Here is an 18,490-nt window from a genome sequence, read left to right as displayed (position 1 = left end):
ATCCCCGCCATCATCCCTTCTCTATGTGTTCACGGGGCTGCCTGCGTGTGCCGAGGCCCCGTGTTGTTGCCTCCCGGGGACCCAGAGATCATGGCCATGCCTTTATTTCATGAGATTTTTAGGCTTGGAAGTCTTGGTGAATTCATTCATTCAGTCTGTTTACTGAGTACTTGCTATGGGCCAGGGCTCCCGTGCAAAGCCCTGGGGGTAGAATGGGCATTTCTGGCTTTCTAGGGGTCAGGGGTGGGGAGCCCAGAGGAGGCCGCAGAAGTCCTGCCGAAGCAAAGCTGGGCGAGCGGGAGGAAGACACAGAGGTGCCTGTTGGGTTTCTTGACCTGGTTCCCAACTGCCTAGGGCAGGGCTGGGTCTAGGCTAAGCATGTGGGGCCCACGCATGTTTGTGAAATGAATGTCCCCCTTATGGGTCATCAGTTTCTAAAAACAACGTGTGAGTCAAAGATAAAAAATGTTTTGGAGCTGTGTTGTGGTGCTGCAGTATGCTAAAGTGTGGCTCGTATCTGAATGCCGCTTCAAGCCCTGGCGGCTCCACTTCCGATGCAGCAGCCGCCCTCGTGGGAGACCCGGATGGAGGTGGAGGGAGGATGTTTCGGCCGTTGCAGCCACTTGGAAAGTGAACCAGTGGATGGAAGAGCATCCTCTCTCTCGTCGCTCTCTCCTCCCATTCAAATACAAAAACAAATCTTAAAAGGAAAATAGGACTGTTTTAACCATGTGATAATCAAAACGCTACACAGGAAAACAAAAGAAGGCTGCCAATAAGACTTCGAGGGGCATTTGTAATGTTGGCGATGCTGACATTGTGGGGTGAGAGTGCAGGAAAGGAGACCTTCCATGCCAGGAGCGGGGAGGTGCTCAGGATCACGCTCGGAGGAGGGAGGTGACACACGTGGCATCGCACTCCTGGCTGCGTTGTCCCTGTTTGGGACAGCTGGAGCCGGCCTCAGCTGGTGGTCTTTCTCGGGTGGGGGCGTGATTTACGCATGAGTCTCTCCTGCGTTTGGGGATCCTCAGGAGGATGGAGGAACTCGGTCTGTGAGCTTCCAGCCTCTGTCTCCTGGCGCCTGTGACAGGATTCACTTCCGCCCTGGGCATGGAGGCTGGGGTGACTGAATCGGGTCAGTGTCTGCGATCTCAGACTGGCTGCCATGAGCGTCTGCTGCTCATGGCGACTGAGCGCACTGAGCTGGGCTTGAAGCAGGAGTGGGTCCTGAAGTGTTGATCTACAACTTGACCTGGCAGGATTGGGCTCTGGGCAGGGCAGGGGTGCTGGGGAGGGAGCCCTGCCAGCATTGGGGGACCCCCTCTGGATGCTGTGCTACCTGGGCACATCCGTGTCAGCGGCTCCTGGAGTCTTCAGGAGGGTCACCTTTGGCTGTCCGAGCCACCTTAGCCTGGCTACCCCCTTTCCCCATCACTGGAGAAGCTCTGATGTCATGAGATCAACATGACTGCTCAGGGTACAAGGGTGGTCCGCTCTCCCATCTCACAGCGGAGATGAAACCAGACCCACAGCCTGATCTTCAGACAAATCTCAACACTTTATTGTTGACCCCTAAGGCAGGGGCGGTGGGGGGATGAAGGGGTGTGGCCCCCAGCCCGCCAGTCAGCCAGGTGATGGGGGCTGGCTGGGGTCTGACTTACATGTTCAGATAGTACTTGCAGCATGGAGTGTATAGGACCAGGAAGGGAAGCAATAAGTTAAAGCCACATAAGTTATGAAAAAATAATATATACTTTACATCTCTTCTATCCCCACCAAGGGCCAGGTGCCCCTGGAAGCCCGTAAGTAGCCTGAGAAAAAGAAGCAGTTAGCACCCATTTTTGGAGCTTTGGGGGTGAGCTGGGTCCCCTCTGGCCTGAGACTCAGTAGCCCACTAGGAGGAGGAGGTCCCCCTAGCCCGGGACAGGAGATAATGATGGGAAAGCCTGGGGGAGGAAGGGAAAGGAGGGTGGGGCGGGAGACAGGAGGAGGCAGCAGTGGGGTCTCCCCTGCCCATCCAGGCTTCCTGCTGGCCGTAGCACCTGCTCCCCTGCTGGGACTCAAGGGCTCTGACACTTGGCCTGGTGGGGACCTATGCCATCTTCATGGCCCATTGGAGGCAGGGAGAGCAGCTGTGCAGGAGTGGGGAAGGTAGGGAGGTGCTGCCTCAACCCTGGGCTCCTGGGAGGGAGCAACCTGGGGCTTCATGGCAGGCGTGAGGCTGCCCCAAAGCTGGGTGTTCTGGTGGGGGCTGTGGAGGGAGGGCCTTGGGAGGCCTGTTGGGAGTTGGAGGGAGGGTCTGATTTCCCTGCCTGGTTTCGAACTGTCCCAGGAACGGGACATGGCAAGAATAGCTTTTAGAGAAGGTGCTTAGGGCTGGCTGGGTGTAGCATGCCCAGGTCTGGCTATGGTCTCTTGGAAGGGACCCCCAGAGGGAGGAGGAGATGTGAAGTCCAGGTTGGCCTGAGGTCACAGACACCCAGGGGTCCCCCTGCGCCCACCTCCTCTAATACTGTCAGGTGTCTGGAGAGCCCAGGTGGTGCAAAAGCCAGAGGTCAGGGTGGTGGTATGGGGGTGGGCGACTTGCTCCCAGGCAGCAGGCCAGGCATGGCTGGAGCTGAGTGAGTCCAGGGCAAGCATGGGGCAGGTACGCCAAAGGCGCTGTGCGGGAGCCCCGAGGCAGAGCGAGAGCCGGAGACCCCAAGTTCCAGTGCATGCAGTCAGGAGAGCCTCTGGCCCCAGGCAGTGAGAAGCAATGCAGTGGCAGGGGATGGGGGGAGGTGGTCCCCGGGGTGGGGGCGCCGTGACTCCCTCAGCCCACAGCCAATCAGCCCCAGACCTCCTGCCATCAGCACGGCGTCAGGTTGTGGCCCCTTCTGGCTGCTTTATTAGGTCCAGCTGAAGTCCCTCTCACAGCAGCAGGGGTGACCTGGGAGCCGGGGCTCCGGGCACCCTACTCAGAGACCTCCGACTCCTGCGAGAGGTACTTCTCCGACATCTCCGTGATCTTAATCACATGGCTTCTGCCGTTCTTCTTCCGGGAGGGGCCCTTGGAGACTCCCGACTTGGAGGCAGCTGCTGGGGCCGGGGAGGGATGGGGGAAGAGAAAGTGCCACAGGTTAGGAGCCATGGACACCTTCAGGGTCACCACACCTCCTCCCCCTCCTGCTCCTCCTCGACTTACCTGCTCTGAATCTGGACTGCACTGAGCTGATCACAGCGGCTGAGGGCAGGTCCATTCTGGGGAGGAGTTGAGGGGAGAGAGGAGCATGGTGGGAGGTGCAGGGGTCCTGAGGCTCTAACACCCCTCAGACACTAAGCCTCAAGGGCTGGCAAGTGGAAAGCACTAGGAGGTTGCCCTGCTGTGTGGCCCTGGCCAGCCAGCCTGGCCTGTCTGAGCCCCCTTCCTCTTCTCCCCTGCAAACACGCTTCTCATCAGTGAGCAAAGTCTACATGGGCCAGCCCTCCCTCGTATCGCTGGAGAGCCCTGCTAAGATCTTCCAGATGAGCAAACTGGAGCATCCAACGTGCCGGGGCAAGATCCCAGTGTGTAAGTGGCCAATCCAGAATGGGATCCCGGCCTGCCCAGCCCTACACCGCCCCCTCCCCAACCCTGCCACGCACCTGCTCTCCTCGCCTTCCACCAGCTTCCTGTAGGTGGCGATCTCAATGTCCAGGGCCAGCTTGGTGTTCATGAGCTCTTGGTAGTCCCGCAGCTGCCGCGCCATGTCCTGCTTGGCCTGCTGCAAGGCGGCCTCCAGCTGGGCCAGCTTGCCCTTGGCGTCCTGGAAGGCCAGTTCCCCTTGCTCCTCGGCCGCTTTGATGTTCTCCTCTAGTTTTAGGCACTGCAGCCCGGAGGAGCACAGAGAGGGAAGGCAAGGAGGGCGCCGGTCAGGGCGGGCCAGGGATCGCCTCTGTTCCCCGATGGGTGTGGTGGGGAGTGCGAAGCAGTGGCTTTGTTTGGTTGTGGCAATGGTGCCAGACCCAAACGCACATCTTGCCAAGAGTGGAGGAAGGGCTCGAGCTTCTGTCTGGGGGGTTCTTGGCCAGTTGCCATTGCCAGGCTCCGGCCTATTGCCAGCTCCACTGCCTTCTCTCTGTGTGGCTACCAAGGCTTTTGCTGAGCACAGCTCCCGTGACTCCCATTACTGCCTTGGGGGTGGGGCTTGTTCCCATCCCATCTCACAGGTTAGGAAATCAAAATTTGGAGGTGCGAGGTGACCAGCCCAGCGTGAGGGAGCCGCTCCGGGCTGCTTTCCTCCCTGCCCACCCCTGCCCGGCAGGGTCCTGTAGGTGCTCACGTGGCTCTTGGTGGAGAGGATCTGGGAGCGGAGTTTCTGGATGCGCACATTGAGGGCGGCAATCTCACAGCGGCTGCTCTGCAGGCTGTTCCCGAACTCCGCGGAGCGCGCCGCCCGCTCCTCCAGCTGCAGGGTCAGCCATGGAGGGAGGGGAAGGGCAGTGGTGGTGAGGGAGGCCCCTCCTCGTCCCCAGCTCTCCCTGTGCACTCCACCACTCCCACACAAGCCTGTTTCTTTCTTAACCTCTCCATGGCCTAGGTGAACTCCTGGGCTGTGCTCCACCTGGCCTGGTGCTGACACTGGGCGCAGTGTGGCTTTCCCCCTGTCCCCCTGTTCTCAGCTGCCCCTGTGCCGCCCCATCTGGAAATCGTGGATGCTGAACTGCAGCTATGTGGGGTGCTACTGGCCACAGCCCTTCCTGTGGGCCCCAGAGCGTGGCACCAGGCAGCTCCTCCTGCCATCCCCACCTGGCTCCGCGAATGCGCCTCAGCCTCCTCCAGGCTGCGGGCAGCGATGGCGTCGTACTGCGCCTTCACCTCCTCCACGATGCCGCTCAGGTCAATGTGGCAGCGATTGTTCATGTCCAGGGTCACCGACACATCCTTCACTTGGGCGGTCAGGTCCTTCAGCTCCTGGTACAGCACAGATGTGGGAGGCTCAAGGCTGGGGGTGGGCTGAGGGAGGACGGGGTCCCAGGACTTCCCTCCACCACCCCGCTCCTGCCACTCCCAGGCCTGGTTTGTCCCAGGGGAGGAAGGGCTACCTCGTGCCATGTTCCCAGAGAGATGGGGGCGAGTGGCCCTGCAGACTAGGTGCCGAGTGAAGTCCTCTACCTCTCTGGGGATCACCACGTAGCCAGCCCCTCTCTCTGCTCCTGTACCAGGCTCCCCAGGCCACAGGAGGTGGCAGAGCTGGGCCAGGAGCTGGGTAGTTTGTCTTTCCAGCCCTGTTGGCTGGCCTCCTGGCAGCCCCTGGCTACAGTGCTCTCGTCAAAGCCTGCAAAAGGAGTCTTTTCTTACTGATTAATAGCTCTTGGCCCTGGGCGGCCTCTGCGTGGGAGGGAGGCTGACAGGCCAACAAAACTCCCTCTGCCAGCCTTGTAGGAGGGGTGAATCAGTCATAGAGAGGGCTGGAGGCCGGGAGGGAGGCTGGTGGGCCTGGGGTCTGGCAAGGGCCTTGCTGCCAGGGTTGGGACAGCACCGGTGCCCTGCACCTGCTGTCCCGGAAGCCCACCCCTTGACCCTTGTTTGAACTATCAGATTGTGGTTGGTGGGCCCACCTGGCTGACCGGCTTGCACTTAGTTAAATGCGGTGTCATCAAGGGATCTGTGTGGGGTGTTTCCATTTCCTACTCGTAGGGGGTTAAAACGGCCTGCTACCAAATCTCCTCCCACCTCTGACTCCCTATCTCACACTGGCTGTCTCGCAGTGTGGACTTCACGGATGCACCTGGACCCTGAGAATGGGGCTGCTGGTTCTGGAGGCCTCCTCAGACCCAAGTCCAGCTGCCTGGTTTGGGACTGCTCCCTGGTCTCAGCTCCTGACTTGGGGCCCCTCCTGAACCTATGTCTGCCTGCACGCTCACAGCAGATGCACTGGTTTCTGTCCTCTCCAGTGGCCCGTGTACCCTGGAGCGGTGGGTACAGGGATGAGGGTTGTCACATGGGCTATTGCCTGCTGGCAAGGAAGGGAAACTGTGCAGTGGTGGTGGGCATTCAGAGCCTCTCTGGGGGCAGCAGGCTTCTACTCTGGGGTTGGTAGGCCCTCCGGGGGCCTCCCATTAGGGGATCGCAGCTGGATGGTACGTGAACTTAACAGAAGCAGGTGCAGCCCTGACTCCCTCCAGCATCACCATGGAACCATGGTCCTTAGCTCTGCTGCCCCCAGGAACAACACTGACATCTCCACATGGAGCTGGCATGGCTAGGGGCCACTCTAGAGTTGCCACTTTGTGGCTTCCTGGGTGATGTGTTGTGGGGCATCCTCCAGAGAATTGTCAGGGCATATGCAAGTCCGGGCCTCATCGGGCAATAGCAAATTGTTTAGAAGGATGCTGGGGTGCAGCTTGGGGCTTTCCTTAGGAGCCAGGACACAGAGCAGGCTGGGGCTTGTGGACCAACTCTTGCGGCATTTCCTGTGTCACAAGGGGACTCTAATGGGCTCCTGAATGCTGGCTGGCAGAATGAAGCCTCTGATGGCACCATCCCAGCTCTCTCAAGCTGTCAAGCTTTCTCATCTGTGAAATGGGTATAATTGGAAATCCAGAAACAGCTAGGGTTTATATAGCTCGCACCCTATGCCAGAGATAGTTCTCAATGCTTTAGGAACAAAGTCTCCCAACAGCCTGGTGAGGCCGGCACTGGTATTCTGTCCACTTTACAGGTGAGGAAACGGAAACAGGAAGATTTCAAAGAACCTGTTCCAGTACACCGAGTTCCGGAGCCAGTGTTCACGTAGCCAAAACTCAAAACTCAATGCTGTTTTCATTACTTTTGCTTCGTGGGGTTGTGGGGATTAACTGAGATTAGGTCAGGAAAGCACTTAGCCCAGAATTTAGCAGGTACACAATAAACAGTAAGGGGGCTGGCCGTTTGCCTGGCGGCGAGGCTGCTGGTTCACACCCTCATCCCAGAGCAGAGGGCTTCTGCGTGAGGCCTGGCTGTCTTCCTGCTCTTGTGGGAGGTAGCAGGTGATGGCTCAAGTACTTGGGTCCTTGCCGCGCATGTGTGGCTCTCAGTCAAGTTCTGGGCTCCTGGCTTCCGCCTGGCCCAGCCTCAGCTGCTGTGGGCATTTGAGAAATGAACCAATGGATGAGAGCTCTGTCTGTCTCGCTCTCTCTGCCTTCTGCCGGTACAAAGGGACAAAGACAGAAGCAAGCAATCTCAGCCAGTAACTGATGAAGATGCTGACGCTGGGAGGAAGAGTCCTGTCCAGGCTGTGGCCATGGCACGGCCTCCCTCTGCAGGGGGCCAGCCTCCCAGGAGGTGCACCTGCTTATTCCACAAGCAGCCTCTCTGAACCCGGGCTTACGGAGGAGAGAGAGCAGCTGGGTGCAGCCAGGACCCTCGTACCTTGGGAACTGCATTGTCCCTCAGAGGTGGGGTGGGGCATGAATTTCTGCTCTCAGGGTCTTCTCAATCACCTGTGTCTCTGAGGGGAGGCATGGACAGCGGAAGGACCTAGGAGGCTGCAGTGTGTAGCTGAGACCCTGATTGGCTCCCCCTGACTCCCAGGAGGGCTTTGTAGAACACACCCCAGCTGTGTGTATGAATGTATGTGCATGTATGCACGTGAGCATGTATGTTGGGAAGTGGGCAGAGCTGTTTTTGAGGACACAGACCTGGGGCTCCACTGCAAAGCTTTTCTGATCCAGTGCCCACTACAAAGTCAGAAGGGTAAGGTACGTTCCTTCTCTCTGGGGCAGACCCAGCTGGCTCCTGCCTTTTGCTTGCTTGCACCTGTTCTGGCCCATGAGGCCGCCCTCGTCACCCGTGCTGCTGAGGGCCTGAAAAGGGGGCAGGCCCCCACCAGAAGAAGCTGTGGGGTGTAAGGCATGCACTCGATTTTGAAGACTTAGAGGAAAAGATGGCAAAAATCATCTTTTCCAGCAAACTCACTTTTTTTGGTATTGATTACAAATGGAAACCTCATTGTTTTGAATAAATTGGGCTAAACAATATGCATGATTAAACATAACCCTCCCTCCTATTTTTTTTAAACACATGTGGCATGTAGGGGTGGGTGTTTAGCCCAGTGGTTAAGATGCATACATCCCACATTGGGGTGCCTGGGTTCAATACCTGACTCGAGCTCTGGACTCCAGCTCCCTGCTGGCACAGACCCTAAAAGCAGTGGTGATGGTGCAGGGTATTGGGATCCCACGTGGGATACCCGAGTTGAATTCCTGGCTCCTAGATTTGATACTAGCCTGGTCTGTTACTGTGGGCATTGGGGGACTGAAAACCAGTTTACAACAGCTCTCTCTGGACCTGTGGCTCCATAAAAGAAATGGGGCAGCCAGAAAGCTTGAATTCCCATCTGTGGCTCATCGTTCTAGGATATACGCTGGTATAGACTCATTGGGGTGGAGAGGTTTTGTAGCCAAGGGCAGGGGTGGCCTTCTCTGTCATCTGGCTGCTTCCAAAGGTCCCAGTGCCTCTGGTGAGGTCAATCCCCGCGCCCGTCCAATCAAATAAGAGTGAACATAGTTGGACAAAATATTGCACCTGTTCTGAGAACACAGAGACCTGGCTCTTGTCACTCTTCCCTAACCCGTTCAGTGTAACACCCCTCTCTCTGCAGGTCAAGTCCATGGCCTTGGCTGCTAGAAGTGGAGAAGTGGGAAGGGCTAGCCAGGCTCTGTGTCCATGAGCAGGGTCAAGGGCGGCTTTAGAAACACTGGCCCCAGTGACAGTTGCTTTGATTGCACTCCTCCATGACTCTCAAAGCAAGTTTATGGGCACGGTCCCCTGGCTGGAACCTGCCTTTCTCCCCGTGGGCTTGCTTGGCTGTGGCGGGCTTGGCTTGAGACAGGCAGCTTTGCAGGGAGGCTGGGCTGGTGTGGCCGGTGTGCCTGCCTGCCCATGTGCTCTCTGCGTTGTGGTACCCGCCATGGCCACAGCCTTCCCCTCCTCCCAGCTGTGAGGGCCTCTAAGGGGTTACAGGAGAGAGACTGGAGCCATCACTATGGCTGCTTGAGACTCCTGGGCTGAGGCCAGGTTCCTGCTCCCTGCCTGGTGCACCTGCTGCCCTGCAATTCTCCCTCAGAGAGAGCTTTTTTGGAGAACCTGCCTGCCACAGATGAGTCCAAGGTGATACGTGGGATTGTGGGCAGCAGGATGCTTAGGACATCGCAAGTACTACAGGTTCCATGTCTTCTCCCCGCACACCCTCCCCTCCCCCCACTCGATGCTTCCTTGCCCGAGGTGTGGTCAGCCCTGAGCTACGCAGGACAATGGCCCTGTCACACACCTGCTCATAGATGGTTCTCATCAGCTCCACGAAGCCCTGCAGGCCTTTCAGCTTGGTCTCCAGTTCAGTCCGTCGCAGACACTCCGTGTCCAGGTCCTAGGGTTGGGGAGATGGGATGACGGACAGAGCGATGGAGACTGCTTCTTGAGTAAGAGTGGGTGTGGCTCCCAGAGGCGATGGGGGTCTGGGAAGGGAGTGGCCTGTGGCCAGAGCTGTCTGCTAGCCCTGGGGGATGAGCCTCTGAGGCTGGCTGGCACAGGTATAAAGGACAGCAGGCGGTCCTAAGAGACAGGGCCCAGGGCCCTGTGGGAGGAACCTCGGGGCGGGGCAGGCTGACGCTACCTTCTTCAGCTGGACAAAGGTGAACTCCAGGTCTGTGCGCTTGGAAATCTCCTCTTCATACCTGGGTGGGAGAAGCAGGGTGGCAGGTGGCTCAGCAGGACGTGGGGTGAGGAGGGTAGAGGGGCCTGCTGACCTATCCTGGGTGGGGCTCACTGCTTCTGCCACCCCACCTGGGGCCTGGGGCCAATGAAGAAAGTGGCCCTTTCTTCCTGTGCGCAGGGGCGCTCCTCTGCTGTGACACCTGACATTGGCCCCGTCCTCACCCCCTCCTGCTCAGCCCCCCCTTTCCTCTCCTATCTTTTCTTGCCCACATATGCCTCTTCCAGGAAGCCTCCCCAGACTGTACAGTGCTTACACCCATCACTCTGTTTGTTCATGTTGTCCCTACCTCTGCCCTCCTGTCCCTCAGATTCAGGCAAGCTGGGCTTGGCTATTGCTACTCACACTTCACCTTCTCCTTCCTCCCAGCCTTCCCTGTCCCTCCTTCTCCCTGCTTTGCTAGGCTGGACCTTGTCCCAGCTGGTTCCCTCCTAAGGGACAGCAAGAAGAGCTTGGGGTTTCCTGGCAGACCTATAAGGTGGTGAGGAACTCTACTTTCCTCCCTTGTTGTGTGTGTGTGTGTGTGTGTGTGTGTGCGCTGAAGCCCACCTCGGATGGACACAGCCATGTTGCATAGTAAAGTTTGGCAGCTTCCTTCCCCATCTGGCCAGTTCTTTACTCAAGGCCTTTTAGTGTTTGGGTCAAGGACATTACTTGATGGGATTATGTGTGTGGAGGGGTAGGGGCTGGACCCCTAGGTCCCAGGCTTCACATTCAAGATGCTGTCTGGCTTCACGGGGTGGGTGGGTGTCTGCTGGCCTTCACAGCCATGGGGGTTCCCTGCCTTGCGTTTCCCTCCGTCCTCTCCAAGAATGCCTTAATCACTGGCAGCCCTAATTATAGCCGCTGGGTCCTGACCTCGCAGTAGTAGGGATAGCGTCCCTCTGCTCTCTGGGAGCACACCTTCCCTGCCTGACTATGCCTGGCTTCCGCCAGTCGCTGGGGGCTGTGAGGGTGCTGGGGAGAGGCTGAGCTTGGGGTGAGGGGGTGCTGTGGCTGGAGGGCGAATGCCAGGGCAGGTGCATCTCTCACCAAGCCTGCAGCTGTAGAGTGTGGGTTGGGAGAGGGGTGTCATCTTTTACAGAGAGGGGCTTGGGAGCCCCACGTGGGGTGCACAATCCTGGCTTCCTTTCTGAGAGGCCTCAGTGAGCCTCCATGCATGTCTAGGACTTGGGGAGGCAGTCGGCTGAGGCTCGTGGCCCCCAGGGTGATACGTGAGGCTCGTGGCCCCCAGGGTGATACGTGAGGCTCGTGGCCCCCAGGGTGATACGTGGCATTCTCTGCAGCTTGGCGCTCTCCCCCACCACTGTGGCCTCTGATGCTGTGTGCACTGCGCACCAGCCCTTGGGGATGGCCCACCCCAACAATCGTGGTGGTGGTGGGAGCTGCCCTGTGCAGGCCTGGGTGCCATCTTCCTCTGTCTTCCTGTCTGAATGGCAGAGTCCCACCAAGTGTCCAGCCCCCTCCTCGCCTTTCACTTCTGCCCGCTCTGGACTCGGGTGGGCACTCTTCCTGCCTTCCTCATCAGATGCCCTCATTTTTTACTTGTGTGGGGGCCTGCTGCTCCTTGAAAAGCCTTAGGAGGGGAACCACTGGCCTGGGACTGGGGCTCCCCACCCCCCAACCTGCAGGGGGGAAGGCGTCTCCCAGCCCCTGGGGGGGCCCTAGCTGGAGGTGGTGGTAGGGGAGATGGTGGAACCTCCAGCCTGGCCAGAGAAGCGGAAGAGAGGCCCCGAGCCTCTGGAGAGTGAAGCCAAATAGCAGGCAGGCACACGGAGGCAGGCAGCAAGCCAGGTGAGTGGGCGGAGCCAGGTGAGAACAATGAGTGGCATTTGGACAGAACTAGCAGTGGCAAAGTGATCTGGCTGGGCGGGTGGCTGGCCGAGGAGGTTCGGGGTGGGACATAGCGTGCCTGGCTGTGTGACTAAGGACCGGCCCTGCCCTCTCTGGGCTCGGTTACTTCTCTACAAAAGGACGACCCAGGAGTTCCCCCGCCCCCCTCGTTCAGCCCTTTGATGGCTAAAGACCTTTAAGGGATGAGGAATCAGGTGAGCTGACTTGATTTTCCTTGTCCGGGTCATGGTCAGGCACTGGGGAACCTGTGTTTCCCCGGGATCAGGGAGGGCAGGGCTCCCGGAGAGGGGATGTGCAAACTGAGCTTCGGCCCCAGCCCTCACACACCTGCCCCGCCTGCCCCAGTCAGTGCAGCAAACCTGTGGCAAAGCTCTGCCGTGTGCTAGGAGCACCAGTCCTCCAGGGTGGGAGAAGGCTGCTACTTGACATTGCCAGGCCCCGAGCGGGAAGCTGCCCACTTCCTCCTTGGAACCCACCACCACTGCCCTTCTTGTGGGAGCAAGCCCAGGTGCGGATGTAAAGCACCTGGTCCAAGATGTGTGTGAGGGCGAGGACTCAAACATACGCTCCCCTCGCCCCCACCCGCCCCACTTCTCTGCCTGCCCCTCAGAGCTGTCTTTTCCTTTCCTCTTTAATTGCTGGTTCTCTTCATGTCCAGGCATGTGGTCACCTCAAGAGGACACTTCTTTATTCCCGTGAAATCTACCTCTTCTGGACCTTCACGACACCCTGGATGTGTCTCTCTGCTTTCCAGCTCAATCAAGATGAAAACTGCAAGCCACAGAGGCAAGGAGCCTCTGTGTTGTTCCAGCTGCGGTGACATAATTTCCCTGCCAGGCAGGCGTGTGGGCAGGACCCAGCATGTTTACAAGTACTTGAGGAAGGGGATGCAGCTTGCCATGGTGCCCAAGAGCACGGAGACTGTGCTAAAGGGGTCTGTTGGGGGCTTGGCAGCGTGGCCTAGTGGCTAAGGTCCTCGCCTTGATCCCATATGGCCGCTGGTTCTAATCCCGGCAGCTCCACTTCCTCTCTATCTCTCCTCCTCTCAGTATATCTGACTTTGTAATAAAAATAAAATAAATCTTTAAAAAAAAAAAAAAAAAGGGGTCTGTTGGAGGCTGTGGCTGCAGGTTCACGGCCATGTGCCTTCCACCATGGTGTTGTGCCTGTACGCAGCATCTGGCGTATGCCTAACGCTTGATAGAATTACTTTGATTGGGCGTCTTTCTCTGGCTTGGGTGCCTTCTGCCCCAGGACTGCTGGGTACCCCTGCTTACACCCTCAGGCTCCCAGTCTCGCCCTACCCCCAGATGCCCTACCTGATTCGAAACTCCTCGACCTTCTCCAGCACCTGCAGCAGGTTGGCTTCCAGCTGGACCCGCTCTTGGCTCACCGCACGCAGCTCGTCCTGCAGCCGGCCCTGGTACTCCTCGTAGTGGTGGCCCAGATCGAACGTGGTGGGATCCTGGCCCTGCAGGAAGCTCCAGCGTGTTTCCAGCAGTTGGTTGCGCTGCTCCAGGGCCTGCACCTGGGAGAGTAGGAGGGCGCTGAGTGAGTCTGGTGGGGACCCGCTGGTGTGCCCCACTGGGGGCCTTCCTGGGAGGGGGCAGCTCATCTGCGTAGGTCCACCCGGGATTCTGTGCTGGGAGTGCACCTCCCGTGACACATCGATCCACTCCAGGTGCCAAGCATGTCAGAGGATCTGACAGGCGGAGCCAATCAGCAGGGCTTCCTAGGGGAAGGCCCGGCCCGCGGGCTGAGGGAGGGGGGCCCAGGGTGCAGGAGTGCCTGGCAGGCTCTCCACGGCTCCACGGCTGTTTGTCTGGCCTGGGCAAGGGTGGGGGACCCCAGGGACAAGGGCTGTCACAGGTGCATCTACTCGCGTTTGGCCTCAACAAATCTGATCTCACGCTGCCTTTGGAGAACTCGGGGTCCACTTAGCACTCAAGTGAGGAGTGATTCTCCCCGGACCCCCATTTTCACCACTGGAGCCTTGGTTCACACAGCTAGAACGAGCCCTGAAGTCTGTCAGGGGGAAGAACCTGTGGGCTGCTTTGGCGCAGTGACGGTAGCAGACACTCGTGGGACGCCAACTGTGTGCGGGTCTAGCTCTACATGCCTGTCATCTTTAGCTCAAGTCGATCCCTGCGCCCTCTCATGTCAACATCAACCCGTGTTTTACACACGACCAAGCCGCGTGAGGAGCAGCAAAGAACTTGCCCATGGTGGCAACATTAGCATGAGGCAGAGCCTGGCCTGGGATGCAGGTGAGTGGTCCCTGGGATCTTAGGGTGCTCCGTGGGCCCCCTATCTGGGGCTGGGCACCTGTGGGACTCCCCGTGGCCCAGCCTGGGCTTGCTTTGCCTTTTGGATACTGCCTCTCTCCTGCTCTGTCTCCCCCATACACCTCTCCTTCTGCAGGGGCTCCTGTGGCAGTCAGGGTCCCCCATGTACGCCAGCCCCTCTGTCCTCTCGAGGTCCCAGCCTCTCTCAGCAGTTCTTCCTCACACCTTCCCTCTGTCCCTACCTGTACTCCTAATACTGCCCCCCGCCCCCCGCCCCTGCTATAGGAAGCCCTCCTGGAGCATTCAGAGCCCAAGGTTCACTCCCCCCTTCGGTACCAAGGCCCTTACTTAGGTGCCCTCTGTGTGTCCCGAGCCACGGACAGGCTGAGTCCTCTGCCCCTTGGCTCCCCAGGCCGTGGTAGCCGCTGAGGTAAGAAGGGATGGCTGGGGCTGGGGCTTATCGTTAGGATGCTAGGCCACTGAACCACAGGTGTTCCCTGCAGCCACAGGGGAGCGACTGGGCCTCTTTCCCGCCCCGGCCAGGCTTCCAGTGGGCATCTGTGCCTGGAGCAGCAGCTGGAATGACAGCCTTCTGGGTTGGTGCCCTGTGCACTGGCAATGGGGGTGAGTGACATGGTGGGCAGATGACCTGCCTAAAAGCCTCCTGCTGGCCAAGCTTCCCAGATGGGCCCCTATTCACTTTGTGCCTCCTCAAGTGGGTGCGGGGAAGGGGGTCTCCCGCAGATACGTTGCTGAACCTGGGAAGCCCCCTGTGACATTCACAGCAAGGACGTTGGCATCTGCCCGCGGGCCTGCCAGTCCCCCTAGGGCCTCCTGTCGCCATCACTTGCAGCCAGGCAGGTTCAGTAGGAAGGGAGGTCTGAAGGAAGGGTGCCCTGCTTTGTGTGCGAGAGGGAACGTTGCGGGGGGGAGGCATCGCTCACCTCACCTCGCCCCTGTTTTGACAAGCAGAGCCCCATGTTTACACTGAGGGTGGGGTGAGAGGAGAGATGGGAGGCTCCTTCCTCTACTAAGAGCAACAGCAAAGCTTTCACACTGGGAAGTTCTTCCCATAGTCTAACCTTGGTTCTGTGTGTGTGTGTGTGTGTGTGTGTGTGTGTGTGTGATGTGGCTTTGGGCAGCTGGTCCAGTCGCATGGCATTTATGGTCCTGGGACACTAGGAGCAGCGCCCCCTCCAGGTTCCTCCCTCTTGGAACAAAAACCCAATGAATCCTGTACCCCGAGAGGTGCAGAGTGGTTGCTAAGCTGCCGTTCCTCTCCCCTCCTCCTCCTCTCTGCTCTGGCCGAAGCCCCTGCCTTAGATGCTGCAGCTGCAACTGGACGAGGAAGCCCTGGGAGCCCATGTCTGCCTCATCGGCCTCCCCATTTTACAGATGAATAAACTGAGGCATGGAGCCCCAGAACTGACTTGGTGGTATTGGCCTGCCCAGGCAAGAGTCCTGTGGGAGTGACAGAGTTTTTGTGGGGCAAACTGAGTGGCCCAAACCACAGCCCCTGGCCACTGAGGCAGGGAGGAAGCTGTCCATCTGGGAGGGTCCAGGCACCTAGGTCTCCAGGGCGCCCCTCTGGGCCATGCAAGGTAGGTTCCCTAGGGAGGGGACTCAACTCCATCCCCTAGGGAGCCCCCTAGGCTGGCCTGGAAGGGCTGCTTTGGTTTTTGCTTTTTTTTTTTCCCACTCTTTTCTGCTCCTGTTTCAGTCTCCCCTTCTATAGTCTGCCCGGCCCCAACTTGTATTGTCCTTGCTCTTGTCAGCCCTGCAGCCGCCCTGGGCACGGCCCTGTCCCGGTCCTGCCTGCCTCCCTTTGCAGCTTCCCATCCCTCACTCTGAGTCCTGGCACCGCAGAGCATAGCAGATTGGTGGACACCGCGGCACAAAGAGGGTGTCTTGCCCAAGGAGGCACAGCTGGTAAGGGGGAGGAACTGCTTCAGAGTCTCCCTCCTCTTGAATCTCTCCCCTCACCCTTCCTGTGGCCTCCGCCCCTTCCTCCTGGGTGCTCCCTCATGTCTCCAAGCCCAGAGGAGGGTATGCTGGAGCTGGGTCACCCTGTCCCTCGGCTCTCTTAGTCCAGAACCCCCTCCCTGCACTGGCATGCATCTCACACCTGTGCCCCTACCCACCAGGGACCTCCCCTCCCAGGTTCCTGCTTGGAGCTGGCTAATGGTGTTTAAGGAGGATTTCCCTGAGTTGCGGTCTACTTATTTTGATTCATTCAGTAGCCAGCGAGTGCCACAAGACACCATATATTAGCAGTGTTCTTTCTAGCTGCTTTTCCCAAATGACCCCATTCCATTCCCACAAGCACATCCCAGCCTTATGTGCTCGGGCCCAGAGAGGTTGGGTGATTTCCCTGAGGTTGCTCAGCCATGGGGCAGCCATCATGCTGCTGCAGATTTCACATTGGCTGCTGGCTGTCTGCCCGCTCCCCCTCCCCTTCCTGCTCCCCACCTCCTATCCCTTGGGGGCGCTCACAGCCTAGATGCAGAGGAATAGGGGTTAACAAAGCCCCCCCTCATGGAGTTGGGGCTCTGTGGAGCTCCTGGGGCACTGGTAGAGGCTGGTAACCATGGCTCCCTGAGTGCTGCCCTGAGGGTCTCCTCCCTTTTCCTGCTAAGGGCACCACCACCAACGTGGCAAGTGGCCCAGACTGATATGCGCCTTGGCAGCGTAGGGAACAAAGCCACCCACCACCTGACCTGGATGCCACGGCTTGTGCAGGCCTCCCTTGAAGTGAATCAAAGCCAGGTGTGTTCTCAACACATTCTCCCACTCTGGATGCCTCCTCCACCCCATCCTGGCATAGGCAGAGGGCAGTGTCCAACTCAGAGACGCAAGTTCACATCCAGACCGTGCTGCTTGCTGGGTGGCCTAACCTCTGTGGGCTTGGGTTTTCTCATGTGCGCAGGGGTTGGTGGTGGTGGTGGTAGGGCAAGTAAGAGTTATGGCAGTGTTGCCCTGCGGGTTGCCACCTGCCACAGAGGCGAGGGCTTGCTGCCCTCTTCCTGCTGCTGCTGCCCTGCACAAGTCTCTCCTCCCTCACCCCTTCCAGGAGGATCAGGCACACAGGCTGAGATGCAGGTGGCTGTCTGCTGTCCTAGCAGTGCCTGCATAAGGCTTGGCATGCAGTAGTCAGGCAGCAGCAGCAGTGGCGACCCTTGGCTGGGGAAGGAGATGGACACAGGTGTCCCGTGGCTGGTTGCAGGCCCCGGGTGGGAGGGAGTGCAGAACATCTGGGGGCTGGGGTGCCGGGACTCAGTCCCTATGCTTCAGGGGGGAGTTTTGAGACAGCCTAAGGTGGACCAGAAGCTTCTCCGCTCTCCTACCCTCACTGCCTCCACGGCAGCCCCACACCTCCTGGGGCCCCACTGCGACTTCTGAGCAGGGCTGCCTTGAGTTCCAAACCTTAGGAGGTCATGGACACACAGGCTCCTCCTTGGTCCTCACATTGGGGGGGTGGGTGATCTCCCCCCTCTCCCGCCTCCAGCTCACACTGGTGTGTTCTTATCCAAACATCCTCTGAGTCTGGCCAGCTGCCCCCTTGCTTGGCATCTTTGCTCTGCCCAGGTGAGCAGCTTTGTCATTGGCTGCAGGCAGGGGCGGGGCCCCCCACCCAAGCTTTGGAAGGCACAGCCTAGCCACCTGCCTCAGGGGGTGTCTGGCAGCCCTGGGCTGAGGCTGTGGACCCCACACCCGCCCTTGCTGCAACTCACCTTGCCAATGAGGGAGGCGAATTTGTCATTAAGCACTTTCATCTCCTCCTTCTCCTGGTTCTTCTGCTGCTGGACGGCTGGGTCGACCTTGAGGTCCAGGGGCACCAGCAGGCTGGGGTTCACGGTCACCTGGGGAATGGTGCCTGTTGGCCAGCAGCCCGTGAAGCTGCGGGAGCTGAACCCCAGCCCGGGGTCCCCGCAGCGGCTCCATCCTGAGGTTCCAGGCCGGGGGCTGCCTGCCGAGGTCACCTCACAGTCGCTGTTGAAACCAACGACGCAGGAGCGGCAGGCCATAGCGCACCCCGGCCCGGCAAGCGGCAGGGCCCAGGGGCGAGCGAGTGAGACTCAGACGGGTGGTGGTGGTGGGCTGTGGGATCCTGTCTCTGCCAGGGCAGGTTGGCGACTGAAAAGCAAACACCTGTCGCACAGTGCTCATTACTGCAGGAGGGCGGGGCGCCTCGCAGCCTGACCAACCTGCTGGATGCTGTGGCGTGCCTGCCCCGCCCCCAGCACCTCGCGGCATCTCCCGCCCTGAAGCTGTCTGCCCCTGGGGGAAGCTACCTGTTGAAGGATGGGGTGGGGGGTGCTGGTTGCAAACTCCTACCTCGTCAGGCCGGGACCAGGGAGGGGGCCTGAGGCTGAGCTGGCTGGATGTTTTTGGGGGTGGGGAACTCCAAGAAGAAGAGGAGAGCGCGTGAGCGCGTGCCTCTGGCCGCAGACCTTGCCACATACCTGCAAGGTGACGCATCCGGGCTTGCATACTTCTGGAAAAGATGAGGCCAGCCCTGAGCTCTTAGTGTAGGGCAGCTGTTACGGGGCACTGTGCCAGCCTGGCCCTGGAAAACAGCACCTTTATTCTCCCTGCCCAAGAGTCTTCTTGGCTTATCTCCCCCGACCACACAAACAC

At 59.1% G+C, this 18,490-nt stretch overlaps 1 protein-coding gene across 2 annotated transcripts; it reads right to left on the bottom strand.

Moving 5' to 3' along the window:
• Positions 1-1,912: 1,912 nt before the first annotated feature.
• KRT80 (keratin 80) lies at positions 1,913-18,130 on the bottom strand. Of its 2 annotated transcripts, none has more exons than XM_058673542.1 (9): positions 17,584-18,130; positions 12,887-13,095; positions 9,615-9,675; positions 9,273-9,368; positions 4,769-4,933; positions 4,302-4,427; positions 3,625-3,845; positions 3,185-3,240; positions 1,913-3,078 (listed from the first exon to the last, which is right to left on the bottom strand). In XM_058673542.1, the coding sequence occupies exons 1-9, from the start codon at positions 17,875-17,877 to the stop codon at positions 2,954-2,956; spliced, it is 1,353 nt and encodes a 450-aa protein (XP_058529525.1). In that variant the 5' UTR covers positions 17,878-18,130; the 3' UTR covers positions 1,913-2,953. The 2 variants fall into 2 exon arrangements, with proteins under 2 accessions (XP_058529525.1, XP_004583256.2); XM_004583199.2 differs by having other exon boundaries at positions 1,913-3,075.
• Between the last annotated feature and the right edge of the window lie 360 nt (positions 18,131-18,490).

The sequence above is a fragment of the Ochotona princeps genome, chromosome 15 (assembly GCF_030435755.1).
Source record: "Ochotona princeps isolate mOchPri1 chromosome 15, mOchPri1.hap1, whole genome shotgun sequence".
In the NCBI taxonomy this organism is placed as follows: Eukaryota; Metazoa; Chordata; class Mammalia; order Lagomorpha; family Ochotonidae; genus Ochotona; species Ochotona princeps.
The sequence above is the reverse complement of the archived record's forward strand: the minus strand, read 5'-3'. Positions and strand labels throughout refer to the sequence as shown.